Source organism: Chiloscyllium plagiosum, unplaced genomic scaffold (assembly GCF_037043375.1).
Source record: "Chiloscyllium plagiosum isolate Xiang-an unplaced genomic scaffold, Cpla_swu_hap1 HiC_scaffold_4, whole genome shotgun sequence".
Taxonomy (NCBI): Eukaryota; Metazoa; Chordata; class Chondrichthyes; order Orectolobiformes; family Hemiscylliidae; genus Chiloscyllium; species Chiloscyllium plagiosum.
The window spans coordinates 109,066,918-109,082,798 of NW_028270142.1; the positions used below are offsets into that span (position 1 = coordinate 109,066,918).

A 15,881-nucleotide genomic window follows, 5' to 3' on the forward strand; every position below is an offset into this window, starting at 1 on the left:
TATGATCTTGGGTCAAATATAGAAACCATGGCTTTAAAAAGATTTTCAGCTTCAGATAGCTGCAAAGCAAAAGGAGAGTGTTGATGTCAAGGGAATGAGTGTTTGGGATGGAGACCAAAGACCATTGTTTTTGCTTTCCTAATCTTTAGTTGCAGGAAATTCTTGTTCATCTAGTACTAGATGTTGGGATAGCAATCAGACAATACAGAGATAGTGAAAGGGTTGACAGAGGTAGAGGTGAGGTAGAGTTGGGTATCGTCAGCATACGTGTGGAAATTCATACTTTGTTTACTGATGATGTTGTGAAGACGTGGCAAGTAAATGAGAAGTAGGGAGAAAAGCCACAATTGATCCACAAGGACTCCCAAGGTAACAGCATAGCAGCATTCTGTTTTTGGCCACTTAAAAATAAAACCATAAGTGCAGACCCAACCTACCAGGCAATGGTGGTGAAGCACTGGAATAGAAATTTGTGGTCAGCTTCTTAACAGGTCAAGAATGATAAGCAGAGAAAGTTTACCATTGTCACAGTCAACTAGGATGTTGAGAGACATTTTGGTACCATAGCAGGGTAAAAAAGCCTTTCTATCTCTGTAATTTCCTTGGGCACCAGTATCCTGCAAACTATCAGTAATCCTCCAACAATGTTAACCACTCCATTATCGATGACTATGGGTAAGCTGCTATAAATCCTAAGCTTTTGAATTCCCATTCTAAAACTCTCCTCCTCTCCCCTCATTTTCCTTAATATTGCATTGTGTGTTTTGATGTCAAACACTATCTTGTAATGACTATGAAAAGGCCTGGGATAACTTATTATTTTAAAAAGTGCAATATGAGTACAAGTGATTTGGAGATGCTGGTGTTGGACTGGGGTGTACAAAGTTAAAAATCACACAACACCAGGTTATAGTCCAACAGGTTTAATTGGAAGCACACTTGCTTTCGGAGCAACGCTCCTTCATCAGGTGATAGTGGAGGGCTCAATTGTAACAGTATTTATAGCAAACATTTACAGTGTGATGTAACTGAAATTATACATTGAAAAAGTGATTGTCAATTAAGCCTTTCATCTGTTAGAATACAGTGATAGTTTCACTCTACATCAGTATCTCCCACAATGATGGCGTCGCGGTAACAGCCTCAGTACCCAACACCAACTGCCAATCTCCAATCACCATCCTACAACTCATCAGCTTTATCCTTGATCACAACGTCTTCACCTTTGACAACCAGTTCTTCATCCAGACACACGGAACAGCCACGGGGACCAAATTTGCACCCCAATATGCCAACATCTTTATGCACAGGTTCGAACAAGACTTCTTCTCTATTCAGGATCTCCAACCAACATTGTACACCAGGTACATTGACGACATTTTCTTCCTCTGGACCCATGGCGAGGAGTCACTGATAAAACTACACAGTGACATCAACAAGTTTCATCCCACCATCAAACTCACCATGGACTACTCTCGACTATCTGTCTCATTCTTGGACACATGCGTCTCCATCAAGGACGGACACCTCAGCACCACGCTCTACCGCAAACTCACAGACAACCTCACAATGCTACACTTGTCCAGCTTCCACCCAAAACATATTAAAACAGCCATCCCCTATGGACAAGCCCTACCCATACACCGGATTTGTTCAGAGGAGGAGGAACGTGACAGACACCTGGAAGTACTCAAGGATGCCCTCACAAGAACGGGGTACGATGCTGAACTCATTGACCGCCAGTTCAGACGTGCCACAGCAAGGAACCATAATGACCTTCTCAGGAGACAGACATGTGCTGCAATGACAAGGTACCCTTCGTTGTTCAGTACTTCCCAGGGGCTGAAAAATTACGCCATGTTCTTCGTGACCTGCAACACATTATTAATGAGGATGAGCACCTCACCAAGACCTTCCCCACACCTCCACTACTTTAAACAACTGTCAAACCTCAAACAGATTGTTGTTTGTAGCAAGCTGCCCAGCTCTCAGGACAACTCCATACAACCCTGTCACGGTAGACGCTGCAAGACATGTCAGAGTGTGGACATAGATACCACCATTACACGTGGGGACACCTCCCACCTTGAACATGGCAGGTACTCATGTGACTCAGCCAATGTTGTCTATCATATACGTTGCAGGCAAGGATGCCTGGAGGCATGGTACATTGGGGAAACCGAGCAAAGACTACGACAACGGATGAATGGGCACCGCACAACAATCAACAGACAGGAGGATTCCCTCCCAGTTGGGGAACACTTCAGTGGTCCAGGACATTCAGCCTCAGACCTTCGGGTGACCATCCTCCAAGGTGGACTTCGGGACAGGCAGCAGAGAAACGTGGCTGAGCAGAGGCTGATAGCTAAGTTCGGTACCCATAGGGAGGGCCTCAACTGGGACCTTGGGTTCACGTCACATTACAGGTGACCACCATTGCACTATACATACACACACAGACACCCACACACACACGCACACACACACAGACGCGCACACACACCCTCCCACACTCACAAATGCACCCCCTCACAGACTTAAGACACTCTGCACTCACTACACACACACACATATACACTTTCTCACACTCACAACCCCCAACCCAGACAGACACACGCACAGACAGACAAAGACCCACATGCACACATATATTTTGTGGGGTGAAATTGTACTTGCAGGGTTACATTGTACTTTGCTCAAAAACTGCATGCATTCATGTAGAACTCCGAGCTCAAAAACTGCATGAATTTATGTAAAACTCCGTTATCTCACTTTTTAGATTAGGATCAATCTAAGCATCATGGCATAGACAGAGAACACAGGTGGCCAACACCTTCAACATATTGTCGAGCTATCACCATTGTTAACAGCTAACCTGAGAATGCAAAAGGTTTTCTGATTTACACATGAAAGAAGTGAAACTATCACTGTACTCTAACAGATGAAAGGCTTAACAGACAATTTTTCAATGTATAATTTCATTTACATCACACTGTAAATTTTTGCTATAAATTCTGTGTTACGATTGAGCCCTCCACTATCACCTGATGAAGGAGCGTTGCTCCGAAAGCTAGTGTGCTTCCAATTAAACCTGTTGGACTATAACCTGGTGTTGTGTGATTTTTAACTATGAGTACAAGGTGTTGTTGATTGGAGAGGAAAAGGAGGTTGAACATAGGCCAGCAGCGGAAAGATAGAGGAGTTAAAGTTTTTCTCTTTACAGAGGGGTTTGAAGTCAGCATGGATAATGTTAGTAATAACAGGAGCCAGTAGGGGGAAACTGGGTGTTCAGCAGTATTGTACAGGCCTTTGACAAGGTCCATCATGGCAGGCTGATACAGAAGGTGATGTCACATGGCATCCGCAGTGAAATGGTTGGATAGATATTGCACTGTGTTGGTCATAGATGAGAGAATAGCCGTGGAAGGTCTGTGACCAGTGCTGTTCCACATGGAGAGCGTAGGTGATCAGGAAGTCTGCAGCAACACAAAGACTGTGGGAGCTGCGGATAGTGAGAAGGATTGCCAGAAAATTCAGACAGGCCATTATAGGCTGGAGTCTTGAGCGGAGAAATGGCAGATGGAGTTTAATCTGGACAAACATGAGGTGATACATTTTTGAAGAAGGAAATTATACAGTAAATGGCAGAACCCTTAGAAGCTTTAACATAGAGAGGGACTTAGACCTACAGGTCCATAGTTCCCTGAAAGTGGCAGCACAAGTGGATAATGTGGCCAAGATGGCATCAGTCATGGCAGAGAGTATGAAAATTAATAAGTTATGTTGCAGATGTATAAAACTTAGAACATAGAACATAGAATAATACAGCGCAGTACAGGCCCTTCGGCCCTCGATGTTGCGCCGATCCAAGCCCACCTAACCTACACTAGCCCACTATCCTCCATATGCCTATCCAATGCCCGCTTAAATGCCCATAATGAGGGAGAGTCCACCACTGCTACTGGCAGGGCATTCCACGAACTCACGACTCGCTGAGTAAAGAACCTACCCCTAACATCTGTCCTATACCTACCCCCCCTTAATTTAAAGCTATGCCCCCTTGTAATAGCTGACTCCATACATGGAAAAAGATTCTCACTGTCGACCCTATCTAAACCCCTAATCATCTTGTACACCTCTATCAAGTCACCCCTAAACCTTCTTTTCTCCAATGAAAACAACCCCAAGTGCCTCAGCCTTTCCTCATACGATCTTTCTACCATACCAGGCAACATCCTGTAAACCTCCTCTGCACCCGTTCCAGTGCCTCCACATCCTTCCTATAGTATGGCGACCAAAACTGCACACAATACTCCAGATGCGGCCGCACCAGAGTCTTATACAACTGCAACATGACCTCAGTACTCCGGAACTCAATTCCTCTACCAATAAAAGCCAGTACGCCATATGCCTTCTTCACCGCACTATTTACCTGGGTGGCAACTTTCAAAGATCTGTGTACATGGACACCAAGATCCCTCTGCTCATCCACACTACCAAGTATCCGACCATTAGCCCAGTACCCCGTCTTTTTGTTACTCTTACAAAGTGAATCACCTCACACTTAGCTACATTGAACTCCATTTGCCACCTTTCTGCCCAGTTCTGCAGCTTATCTATATCCCGCTGTAACCTGCCATGTTCTTCCTCACTGTCTACAACTCCTCCGACTTTCGTATCATCTGCAAACTTGCTCACCCAACCTTCTAACCCCTCCTCCAGGTCATTTATAAAAATGACAAACAGCAATGGTCCCAAAACAGATCTTTGCAGAACACCGCTAGTGACGGCACTCCAAGATGAACCTTTGCCATCAACTACTACCCTCTGTCTTCTTCCGGCCAGCCAACTCCTAATCCAAACCTCCAACTCACCCTCAATGCCATTCCTCCGTATTTTTTGCAGTAGTCTACTCTGAACCCATCTCACAATGAGAACGATCACTTACCATACGAATACAATTCCTACAAAGAACGGTACAGGTCAGAAACAGGGCCTTCAGCCCACTAAGCCTCCACTGGCCCCACTCGGAATGGTGTGTATAGTTCTGGTTGCCACACCTCTAGAAGGACATGGAGGCTTTGGAGAGGATACAGTAAAGGTTTACCAGGATGTTGCCTGGTTTGAAGGGTGATATGAACTTGGCTTGTTTTCACCTCAACTTTGAAGGCTGAGGGGTGACCTGATATAAGTTGTCAAAATTATGAGGCGCATGGATAGAATGGATAGATGGTTGCCCCTCAGGTCCCTTTCAAATCTTTCCCCTCTAACCAGAAACCTATGCCTTTTGTTTTGGACTCCCCTACCCTGAGGAAAAGACTTTAGTTATTCACCTTACCTATGCCTCTCAATGCTTTTATAAACTTTGCCTTTATGTTTTTACCTAAATCTTTCCTTTAGCTAAACTAAAGTATCTCTACCTTCCTGGATAATCTTTGAATAATAGGAAGTTATAGCAATATAAATCAGGAACCAATAATGCTTTAGCTTTTCCAGGCAGATACAGCAGTGATTTAAGTCATTGAGACAGAGACAAGAAATGTAATGGATAGAGGAAGTTTGAGGCCTATTCTTTCAGTAAAAAGGCCGAACTCTTTGGGACTACCAGAGCTGCAAGACTCTGTTTATGTCAGCTTGAAATGTGTGGGTCCGTGATGGTCTCCTATCACTCAAGTCCTCCAGTGCATTTCATTTCCTCAACTTCATTTCAGAGTACTGCAAAAACCAAAGGGGGGAAAAAAACAAGGAACACAACAGACAAGATCAAAATTCAAGCCATTCTCTTTCCTGTGTGTACATTAATTTCTCAAGTGAAATTAAGCAGACACAGATTTTTTGCAGAAACATAAAATGCTGTCACATTGACTGTAATTAAACAGACAACACTATGGCACATCAAGATGGTAACATTTCTATATTCATTAATATATCAGGAGTGCTCAACAAACAACTGGCAAAGGGGAAACCTAAATGTGGAGGATTGTAACATCATATTTCTTCCCCACCCAATTTTTTCAGCAACTTTTGAAATGTACTCATCCCTACTGAACGTGGGACTCGTGTTTGGGTTTGGAGCTATATACGTATCTATCATTCTCAAGGAACCTTACCCAAATTTTCAATATTTATGCGCATGTATCAGCAAGTTCTTCAGCTCCAGATTATATTCAGCTTTTAAACATTGATGTTTCCTTGATGAGAGGCAGAAGTGATTTAATCTCCTCCTCACCCAGGGGTACTGAAACTAGGTAGCTCCCTGGCTGTTGCATAACTTTCATCAGCAAAATTAGTAAGGAACAGCAATTGAGGTTGAATGTAATGTATTCACCCACAGAACCAACAGTGAAAAATAGGGTTGGGGCATAAAGGGAAGAAAATAACTTGTATCTACCTTGTGATACAGATCTTAGTAAGTCAAAAAACCAGATAATGAAATGATGGTAGACAGTACGACTGCTGAGAGGCTAACACCAAGTGATGGTTCATTGTTTGGCCATCTCCAGGATGTATCAATGACTTCAGACTTGAGGAGGGGAGTGAAACCCTTAATGACTGAATTATCAAATGGATAAATAATAATTCTATCGTTATCCCATGGCTCTACAACCTACAAAAATGATACACCTGCTGTACTAAACAAACAAACAAAAAAATGGTCTGATAATAAGTGTTCAATAATGATGTCACAGCAGGAAAGGAGGTGCCTTTGTACCGAACTCGTGGTAAAATTTTACAATTTGCTACATTCTACAAAATCAGCTAAGGTATGGCTTTGTGTTAGATGGGAAAAACATTAACAAGGCAAAGAAGTAAAGCAAGGGGCTGGTGACAAAAATAAAGGAAAACTGGTGGAGCACTTACACAACCAACACTGGGCAAAATTTAGTACCCCCGCCTCCAAAACAAAAATCTTCTCAATTTGTAGCTTTCTTCCCTGCTACCTTGAACAAACTGTTGTTGGATTGAAAGTGCACGAAAGCACACAAGTACTTCCATTGGGCCTAGCTTTGTTTGGGAGCAATAGCAGCCATTTCAACCATATTCAAAACCATCCCATGTTCATCTGATTTCTGTATTTCAGAAAAACATTTGGTGGGGAGGTGAATAAGTAGTGATAAACAGGACCAGAAAGAGCGATGTGGTCTTACTGAGAGAACTTAGAAAGCTATATAGGAAATTAGCAAGCAGGAGCTCAATCATGGTAACCTCAAATCATTTCAAGTACCATAGGCAAGTGAATATAGAAATAGGCGATAAAATAGCTTCATGTGTAGGTGGAAAGGTAGTTCAGCAGTGGGGGTGGGGGTGGCAGCTTTAGATTGCTGGAATATTGGGACAAACTGGGGGAAGATTGGACCTGGAGAAATTAGATGGGTTGCGTCTAACCTGAACAGAGCACAAGATCCTTCTGTGGCAATTTCCAAGTACAACTGAGAAGTGTTCAAACCATTTGGCAAGCTTTGAGAGAATCAGGAAGAAATACCAGAGAGGAATACGAAGAAAAACAGAATACTGGAAAAGAGGCAGCACACTGCAGTAGGAAACATCAAGTTGTTTTATGGATTCATAGTGAGGAAAGTTAAAATCCAAATTAGGGTTACTGTGCCTGTATGTAAATTCACAAAGTTTGGTAAATAAGATTGGTGAGTTACAGGTGCAGACTACCACATGGAAATACAAATATTCTAACTATAACAGAAACCTAATTTAAAGGAGGGTAGGACTGAACCTTGAATAAACTTAAAGACCTAACTTCCACTACTTTTCAAGTATGAAAGTTTCACATCTTAATGACTTCAGAGAAAACAAATTCTCCCCATCATTTTCTTAAAAGGGAGGTATCTTATCTTTAAAGAACATTTTAGTCTCCTCCATAAGAGCAACCATCCTCTGGGTATCCATCCAATATAGTGCCCTCAACATCTTCAATGTCCTTGATCCACACAATAAGATGGAGGATATTCTCGATGCGCAGGCAGAACTTTGTCTCCACAAGGACTGTGCTGCGGTCACTCCTACTAATATTGTCATGGGCAGATGCACCTACAACAGACACACTGGTGCGGATGATGTCAATGATATTTTTTCCTCGTTAGTTCCCTCACCACTGGTCATCAACCCAGTCGAGCAGCAATGTCGTTTAGGACCTAAGCAGCTCAAACTGTAATGCTACTCCTTGAGCTATTCTTGAAGATGGACATTGAGATCCCCCACGCAGAATACATTCTGCTACCTTCCAAACTTCAGTGCTTCCTCTAAATGTTGTTCAACATGGAGGAGTACTGATTTTGTCAGCTGAGGGAGGATGGCACACGGTAATCGGCAGGTGGTTCCCTGACCCATGTTTGACCTGGTATTTGATGGCGATTTCATGCAGTCTGGAGTCAATGTTGAGGACTCACATGACAAAACCCTCCTTAAATGTATACCATTGTGCCACCATCTTTTCTGGGCTTGTCCTACCAGGAATGGTCATGGTAGTCTCTGGGACATTGTCCAAATGTTAATGAGGAAGACTTTATATAATTGAATGCTTTTTTTGGTCATTATCATTTCCAGTGCCTAGTTTGATGCCAGGTGGTCCAACAGGTTTATTTTTGAGACTTTCTAGTGGTTGTCACAACCGGGCAGCTTGCTAGGCCAATGTATTCACCCAATAATTCAATTACATTCTTGACTAGAACACAGTCAACAGTTTTGGACCTGTTATTGCAGAAAAGATAAACAGCAGAGGGTGCAGTCCACAGAAGGTTCACTTGGCTGATCCCTGATGATATGGACAGTGTTATGAAGAAAGGTTGAGGAGGCTGGGCCTGTACTGCTCAGAGAATGAGTGGCAATCTTACTGAAACATGCAAGATTCTTTGGGTACTTGACAGGACAGAAGATTCTGAAAAGAGTTTTTCCTGAGAGCGCGTTTAGACCAGATTAAATGATCTCAGTCACCCAATTAACAGAGAGATAAGGAGGAATTTCTTCTCAGAGCGCAGGGAATCTGCAAAATTCTTTACTGTAGATGGCTGTAGAGTCTGGCTCATTAAGTATATTAAGATTCAGATTGACAAAATTTTTATCAGTAAGGGAACCAAGGGTTATGAGGGAAAGGCAGGAAAGTGGCATTGAGGAATATCATATCAGTCATGATCTCATTAACTGGTACAGCAGACTCAATAGGCTGAATGGTCTATTTTTGCTCCTATGTCTTATGGAATATTGCAGTTGGGGCAGACGGTCTGAAGTGTCATTGTATGAATGCAATTTAGCAGTTTCTATCGTTTAATTCCAGGATGCTGCCCATACCCTGCTGTAGATTGACACCAGCCATTGCATAATTGTTGGAACTATTACTGATGCAGAACACTCGGGTGATTAGCAAACTGATATATGATGGAGGAAGCTTAGTGATGATTGGCTGGAACCCTGTACCAGGGATACAGTGATTGGTTGCCAACGATCCAGTGCATGTTCACCACCTGAACTTTTCCTCTTAATCACTACTACCTTTATTTTACCTGAAGTTCCCAATTATAGGTAACACTTCAAGGTACTGTCAAGTAATAATAATGAGGAAAAATCAGACAGATAAAGAATCAGTAGTTGGTTGAGGGCAAAATGCTACTTTGAAAACTCTTTGATTAAAGGACAATTCAAAGAATTAATAAAAGAATAAATTGGAAGTAAAAAGGAGCATAGAAGCATGGTAACAAAGACAGACTTTGTGGCACAGAAGTAGGCCATTCAAGACCATCAAGTATGTGTCAGCTGAGATGATCAGTCTCTAATAACTGCAGTGTTCCTTTCTCATAAGGTGTGTAGAAAATACATACCATAGCCAGGGCAACCAATAGTTAAGAGCCAGATGGTTAAGCCATTACCAGGTGATAAACTCAGTGAGCAAATGATTCCAGAGTAGCATCGAGTTTCTTGATTGACAAAGGCCAAAAGTAACTTCTCTGTCTTATGCTTCCTTCTTGCTCATTGCAAGTGGTACACGCTCTTGGAAGCCTATTAGGCAGCTGGAGGCAGGGTGGTACAGAAATAATTATTTCTAAACTTATCAGTTGGTAAAGACATCATTAATGAGTTAAATTAGGTAACATCCGGTGGGCTAGTTGATTTCAGCTGGGTCATGATTGGGACATTACATTTAGTCTTAACATCTTTTAATTAAGAGGTTGGGGAAATGAAAGAACAAATTACCAGTGATCCTGATTACTTTCAATTGCTGGAAGTGCACCTGAGGGGATTTTAGTGGGGGGTGTTTTTGTGAGGTACCAAAGAGTCAGCAACATCATCTACAAAGCCACAAATCCAGCATGGACCATCAATAACCTTATGGGGAAGAGAAAGATAGGAAAAAAAAACATAGAAAGGTGGCAGAGCAAAGATTATGTGAATTTTGAAACTCAGGAGAACACGTTTCACAGTCCTTGCTCACAGCTTATGCGATCAATCGATTATTTTAAACCGCAGTTCAACTACCCTACCTCTCCCTCACCTTCACGTTACCTCCTCCCGGAATATGGTTGAGGTTATCCAAGGATCCAATTTTCGACTCTGCTTTGTTCTTAAAATCAGTCTTAGCAGTCTCTATCTTCACATCCCCACCACCTAAGTTTATAAGAATGAATGAATTTTGTAAACAATTGTTTTACTCTTCACCATAAGTCTAAGGTTCAGACAGATTGTGTTGTATAGGGGAGGTGGGAAAGAGAGGGGGAGCATTGGAAAGAGATAGTTTGGGAGATGGAGAGGTGAATTCAATTTACACTGGCTGCATCTGTATTACACCTTTTCAAATAAATTATATTTGAAGGGCATAAAAACCCTTTGCATTAGTCGGATTCCATAATCTCTAACAGAACAATGAACTTACAATAAAATGTGGAGCTGGAAAGACACACCACGTCAGACAGCAAAGGAACAGGAAAGTCGACATTTTGAGTTGGGACCCTTCACCAGTCCTCCGAAGCTGCCTTAACTGCTGTGCCTTTCCAGCTCCACATTTTATCAACTGCGACTTTCAGCATTTGCAAGTCTGCAAGTCGCTGAGAACAGTCAACCGTGTTTTGTTGATGCTGAGGAGTGAGGATGTTGGCTAGTACACTACAAAAATGTCCTGCATTCCTTCAAATTAACTGGTGAAACAGACAAATGGGATCTGAATTTTACTTCACATTCAAAGGAAAACATCTTAAATATTAGAAGAATCCTGAAAATGTTTTGACAAGGCAATTAGGCGCTCAAAATAAAAGTGATGCAAACTTATACCTGCTCCAACATGGCACACCATGTTACAGATCCTTATTGGTTAATTACATAAAGCCTTCATCCATTGTGGCTCTAAATTATACAGACTCAAGGGTCTAATTTTAAACCAAAATCTATGCAAATGAACTAACCTACAAGGTAGCAGGTAAGCAATATGAGTGTACTGAGAGAGTTGGGGACAATTTCAACGAGGAGACCAGTTGGGAAGTGCAAATGAGAGAAGTATTATCTGTGCTGCCTTCCACGCAGTCAAATGTCATCTTGACGTTAAATTCACATGATTAACTACTTTAGTGAAGGACAAACTACTTTACACAAAATCAACACCCTAGGGAGAAGTGAGAGTGATAGGAAAATAGAGCATCTACTGATGAAGAGATATATTTTGGTTTAGGAAAAATAAACAGTTGTTGCTAATGGATCCATTCTAGATTCAGTGAGTGATATTGTTCGCGTTGCTGGAGTGGAACTAAGACAAACAGGTCTTTTCTCAAACTCCATAACAAGGAACCTACTATTATTTTTTTAAAAAAAAAGAGATAAAACCAGGAAATTATAGGCTGCTCAGTCTAACCTCAGTAGTGGGGAGGTTATCTGAAAGAATTCTAAGGGACAGATTATATCTGCACTTGGAGAGAAAAGGATCAGAGATTAGCCAGACAAAGTTATATGTTGGATCCAAAATTAGCCATAAGGCAGGAAGCACAGGACATTGTTGTCGGAGTGCCTGGAAGTCTGTTTTCAGTCAGTTTCTGCAGGGTTCAGTGCTGGGGTTCTTATTGCTGGTGGTGTACACTAATGATTTGGACTTAAGCATAGATGGATATGATCAAGAAGTTCGCAGATGATTCAAAAATTGGTAGGATGGTTAATAATAAGAAGAATAGCAGTAAATTATGGAGCATATCAATAAATTGCTCAGCTTGGCTGGGCAATGGCAAGTGGAGTTCAACCTGGAAAAATGTAAGCTTGTGGGGAGAGCTAACAAAGCATGGAATTATGAATTGCCTGAAAAAGCACTGAAGTTCAGAGGGACTCTGGTGTGCATATCAGCTGGTCCCTGAAGCTAATAGGGCAAGTAGATATGGTGGTTAAGGCAGCATATGGAATACTTACCTCATCAGCCGAGGCACAGAAGAACAAGGAGATTATGGCGTAACTGCATAAAATGTTGGTTAGGCCAGAAATGAAGTACTGCATGCAAGTGCAGTGACCACATTATAGGAAGGATGTGATAACATTAGATAGTTCAGAAAAGATTTACCAGGTTGCTGCCTGAGCTGGAGGGTCTGAACTATGAGGGACATGACAGTGGTGAATAAGATTATGAGAGGCATAGGTAGTTAAACAGCAAAGCTCCTTTGCCATTAGTAGACAAGTCAATTGCCTGGGGGCATGGATTTAAGGTAAAAGGCTAAGTAGTGGAGAAATGTTTATACTCAGGGGATTGGTGAGAGTCTGAACTGATTGCCTGAAACAGTAGTTGACTCAAACTCTTGAAACATTTAAGCATTTAAATATTCATTTGGTTGCCATATTTTCCAAACTACAGACCAAGAGCTGGAAAATTGGATTTGTTGGAGCCATGTGGATATAATACATTGAATGGCCTCCTTTACACATTCTCCCAGTGCTTGCTTGGGTTTCCTCCAGGTGCTCCGGTTTCCTCCCAGAGTCCAAAGATGTGCAGGTCAGGTGAATTGGCCATGCTAAATTGCCCATAGTGTTAGGTGCATTAGTTAGAGAGAAATACAGGGTATGGGAATGGGTCTGGATGGGTTACTCTTCAGAGGGTCGGTATGGACTTGTTGGGCTGAAGGGCCTCTTTCCATCCTGTAGGGAATCTAATCTAATCTAATCTAATCTAATCTAATCTAATCTAATCTGTGATGTGAACATCCATGACTTTGATCAAAGCCTCCTAAGCATTAGGGGAGTGAGTTGCATAGTTAATTCTGTTTTGGATGAAATATTAAACAAAGGCCAAGTAAAACCCCACAGCTCTGGCCAAGAGAGCGCTATCCATGTCATTCCTTCCGTAAGTTTATCAGCTATGATACGTCAATGAACTCTGTGCTATGTTTTGAATTGTGTGGGAATATAGATAACCATATTTGTCTGCAGAATAGCAAATACATTTCCAATACATACAAACATCTAAATTAGAAGGACTAGGCCATTCAGACCAACCTTTCTCCTTTCACCTACTTGAAGAATCTATCCACCTCTGCCTTAAAAATATTCAAGGACTCTGTAACTCCCTCCTGAAATATTGGAAGCAAAGACTCATGACTCAAGGAAAGACTTTCAGCTGATCCCTATTTTAAATAGGTGATTCTTGATTATTAAATAGTGACCCTATTTCTAAATTCTCTCATCTGAGGAAACATTCTGTCCACGTCAATACTGTCAAGACCCCATAGGATCTTGAATGATTTAATTAAGTCACCTCTTACTCGTCAACAGATATAACTCCAAAATATCCAAATTTTCCTCAGAAAACAGCACACTCCCATTCCAGGTATTTGTCTAGTAAGCCTTCTCTGAACTGCCTCCAACACATTTACACCTTTCCTTAAATAAATTAACCAGTACTGTGTACAGGACTCTGGATGGGGTCTCACCAATGCCCTGTATAATATGAAGCACATCCTCCCTACTTATGCATCCAATTTCTCTTGCAATAAATCATAACTTTCTATTAGCTTTCCTGTTTACTTTCTGTACCTGCATAATAACATTTTGCAATTCATGTACAAGGATGCCCAGATTCCTATTCATTTCAGAGCTCTTCAATCTCTCACCATTTAGATAAGATGCTGCTTCTTTATTCTTCCTGCCAAAATGGATAATTGAACTTTCTCCAACTTTATACTTCATTTGCTATTATTTTTGTCCACTCACTTAACTGATGTGTATCTTTTCATAATCTCCTGGGTGTCCTTTTCTCATCTTTCTATCCTACTTAACATAGTGTCATATGATATATAGGAGAGATATGATCAGATATTGCTTAAATGCAAGGTTTAAAGATGAATATATTAATAGTACCTGCTTTGTGTTTCAGATTTGTCTTGGATCCACACTTGGACGATGCACGGCTCACATCCAGCTTAGTTTTTGGAATCTGCACCTAAAGATTAACAAGAGTTTAAAACATGTAATCATGTCAATGCTTCAACATCTCTAAGAAGAAGAGGAAATGAGAGTTGTGTCAGCAAATGATGCACTTCATCAAAGCGTATAAAATATTAAACTGCAGAATGTAAAACCAGAATGTTATCTTCCAATTAAAACAAGAAACTAGGCCCTGGGGATAAAGAATAAACCCGTCAGGAATTACAGTTTTATCCAAAGAGTGATAAGTTTGCATAATTTATCAAATGATGTAGCGTCATTAAAAAAAACTGCAGTCAAATTATGATGGAAAAAAGAGAGATTGGCTTTCACAAGTCCTTCCTGATTAAGTATCTATCCATATCGGTATTAAAAATATTCAAGAATTTTTTTGGATGAAAAGTCACTGGATTCAAAACATAAATTTGCCTCCTTCCCACATAGGCTGCCAGGTCAGCTGTAATTTGTTTTTTTTTTGTTTTGTCTTTCATAATCTGGGTACAGTTGAAGACAGAAGAGTAGTGTTGTTACTGGACCAGTAATGCAATATGACCAGATTCGAATCTCACCATTTGAATTCAGTTAAAGTAGGCAGCATAAGCATTGAGACTATGGAGCTGTCCGAATATCATGGAAGTACAACTGGTTTGCTAAATCCTTTAGGAAAAAACCAAATCTGGATTATGAGACTCCAGTGTCACACCGTGAATGACACTGGCTAAGCAAATCACTCATTTGCATCAAGCTGAAAGTTAGCTCATTGCTTTCTTCTCAGGGCAACAAGGCACAGACAATAAATGCTGACCTTATCAGTGAGAGACATACCCTGAGAACTAATTTTTAAAATGTCTTGATGACTTTTGCACACAAATCAACCCAAACTATGTTCTCAAGGTGGTGTCCGGGTATTTGTTTCTCAATGAAATTGCTCTTGCGGAGTTAGTTACAGCACTCTAATGAATTCAGGAAATTTCACCTGAGCTAAAAATGGTCTTGCAGTGTTCCAATCTCTGGTCCTGAAGGCCTGCGTTTAAGTCCTTCTGGCCCAGACATGTATTGTAACATGTCCGAACTGGTTAGTTAAAAACACCTACACTAAGAATAATATCCAAAGTCTGGATTTAATGGCTATCTAAATCCACTGTGTAAACCCAGACAAACAATAGATGATAGGGTCAGAAAGTCCAAAAGAATACAAGTGTTACATAATTTAGAACTGCTGAGAATGGATCTTAATATTAATGCTGTGGAAAGTATGTACCTCATTTAACACTTGTTCAGGAGATAGAAGGGAGAGGGGAAATTAACAAATCACCAGAGAAGTGATACTGAACAAATTGCTGGAGCTGCGTGCTGACAAGTCCTGAGTATTGATGGACTTCATCCAAAGGTCTTAAAAGAAGTGCTATTAAGAATAGTGCATTGGTTTTAAATTTCCAAAACTCCCTAGAGTTGTAGAAAATCTCATTATATTGGAAAAGAGCAAAGGCAAA

At 41.1% G+C, this 15,881-nt stretch overlaps 1 protein-coding gene across 13 annotated transcripts in view; it reads right to left on the minus strand.

The window, feature by feature from the left end:
- LOC122548961 (uncharacterized) overlaps positions 1-15,881 on the minus strand; it is a 428,093-nt gene that overhangs the window by 12,699 nt on the left and 399,513 nt on the right. For all 13 annotated transcript variants that reach the window (XM_087986578.1, XM_087986574.1, XM_087986577.1 and 10 more), the window contains 2 exons: positions 14,323-14,404; positions 10,499-10,611 (listed from right to left, as the gene is read on the minus strand). In XM_087986578.1, coding sequence (XP_087842704.1) covers positions 10,499-10,611; positions 14,323-14,404 — 195 coding nt within the window. The remainder of the gene's footprint in view (positions 1-10,498; positions 10,612-14,322; positions 14,405-15,881) is intronic.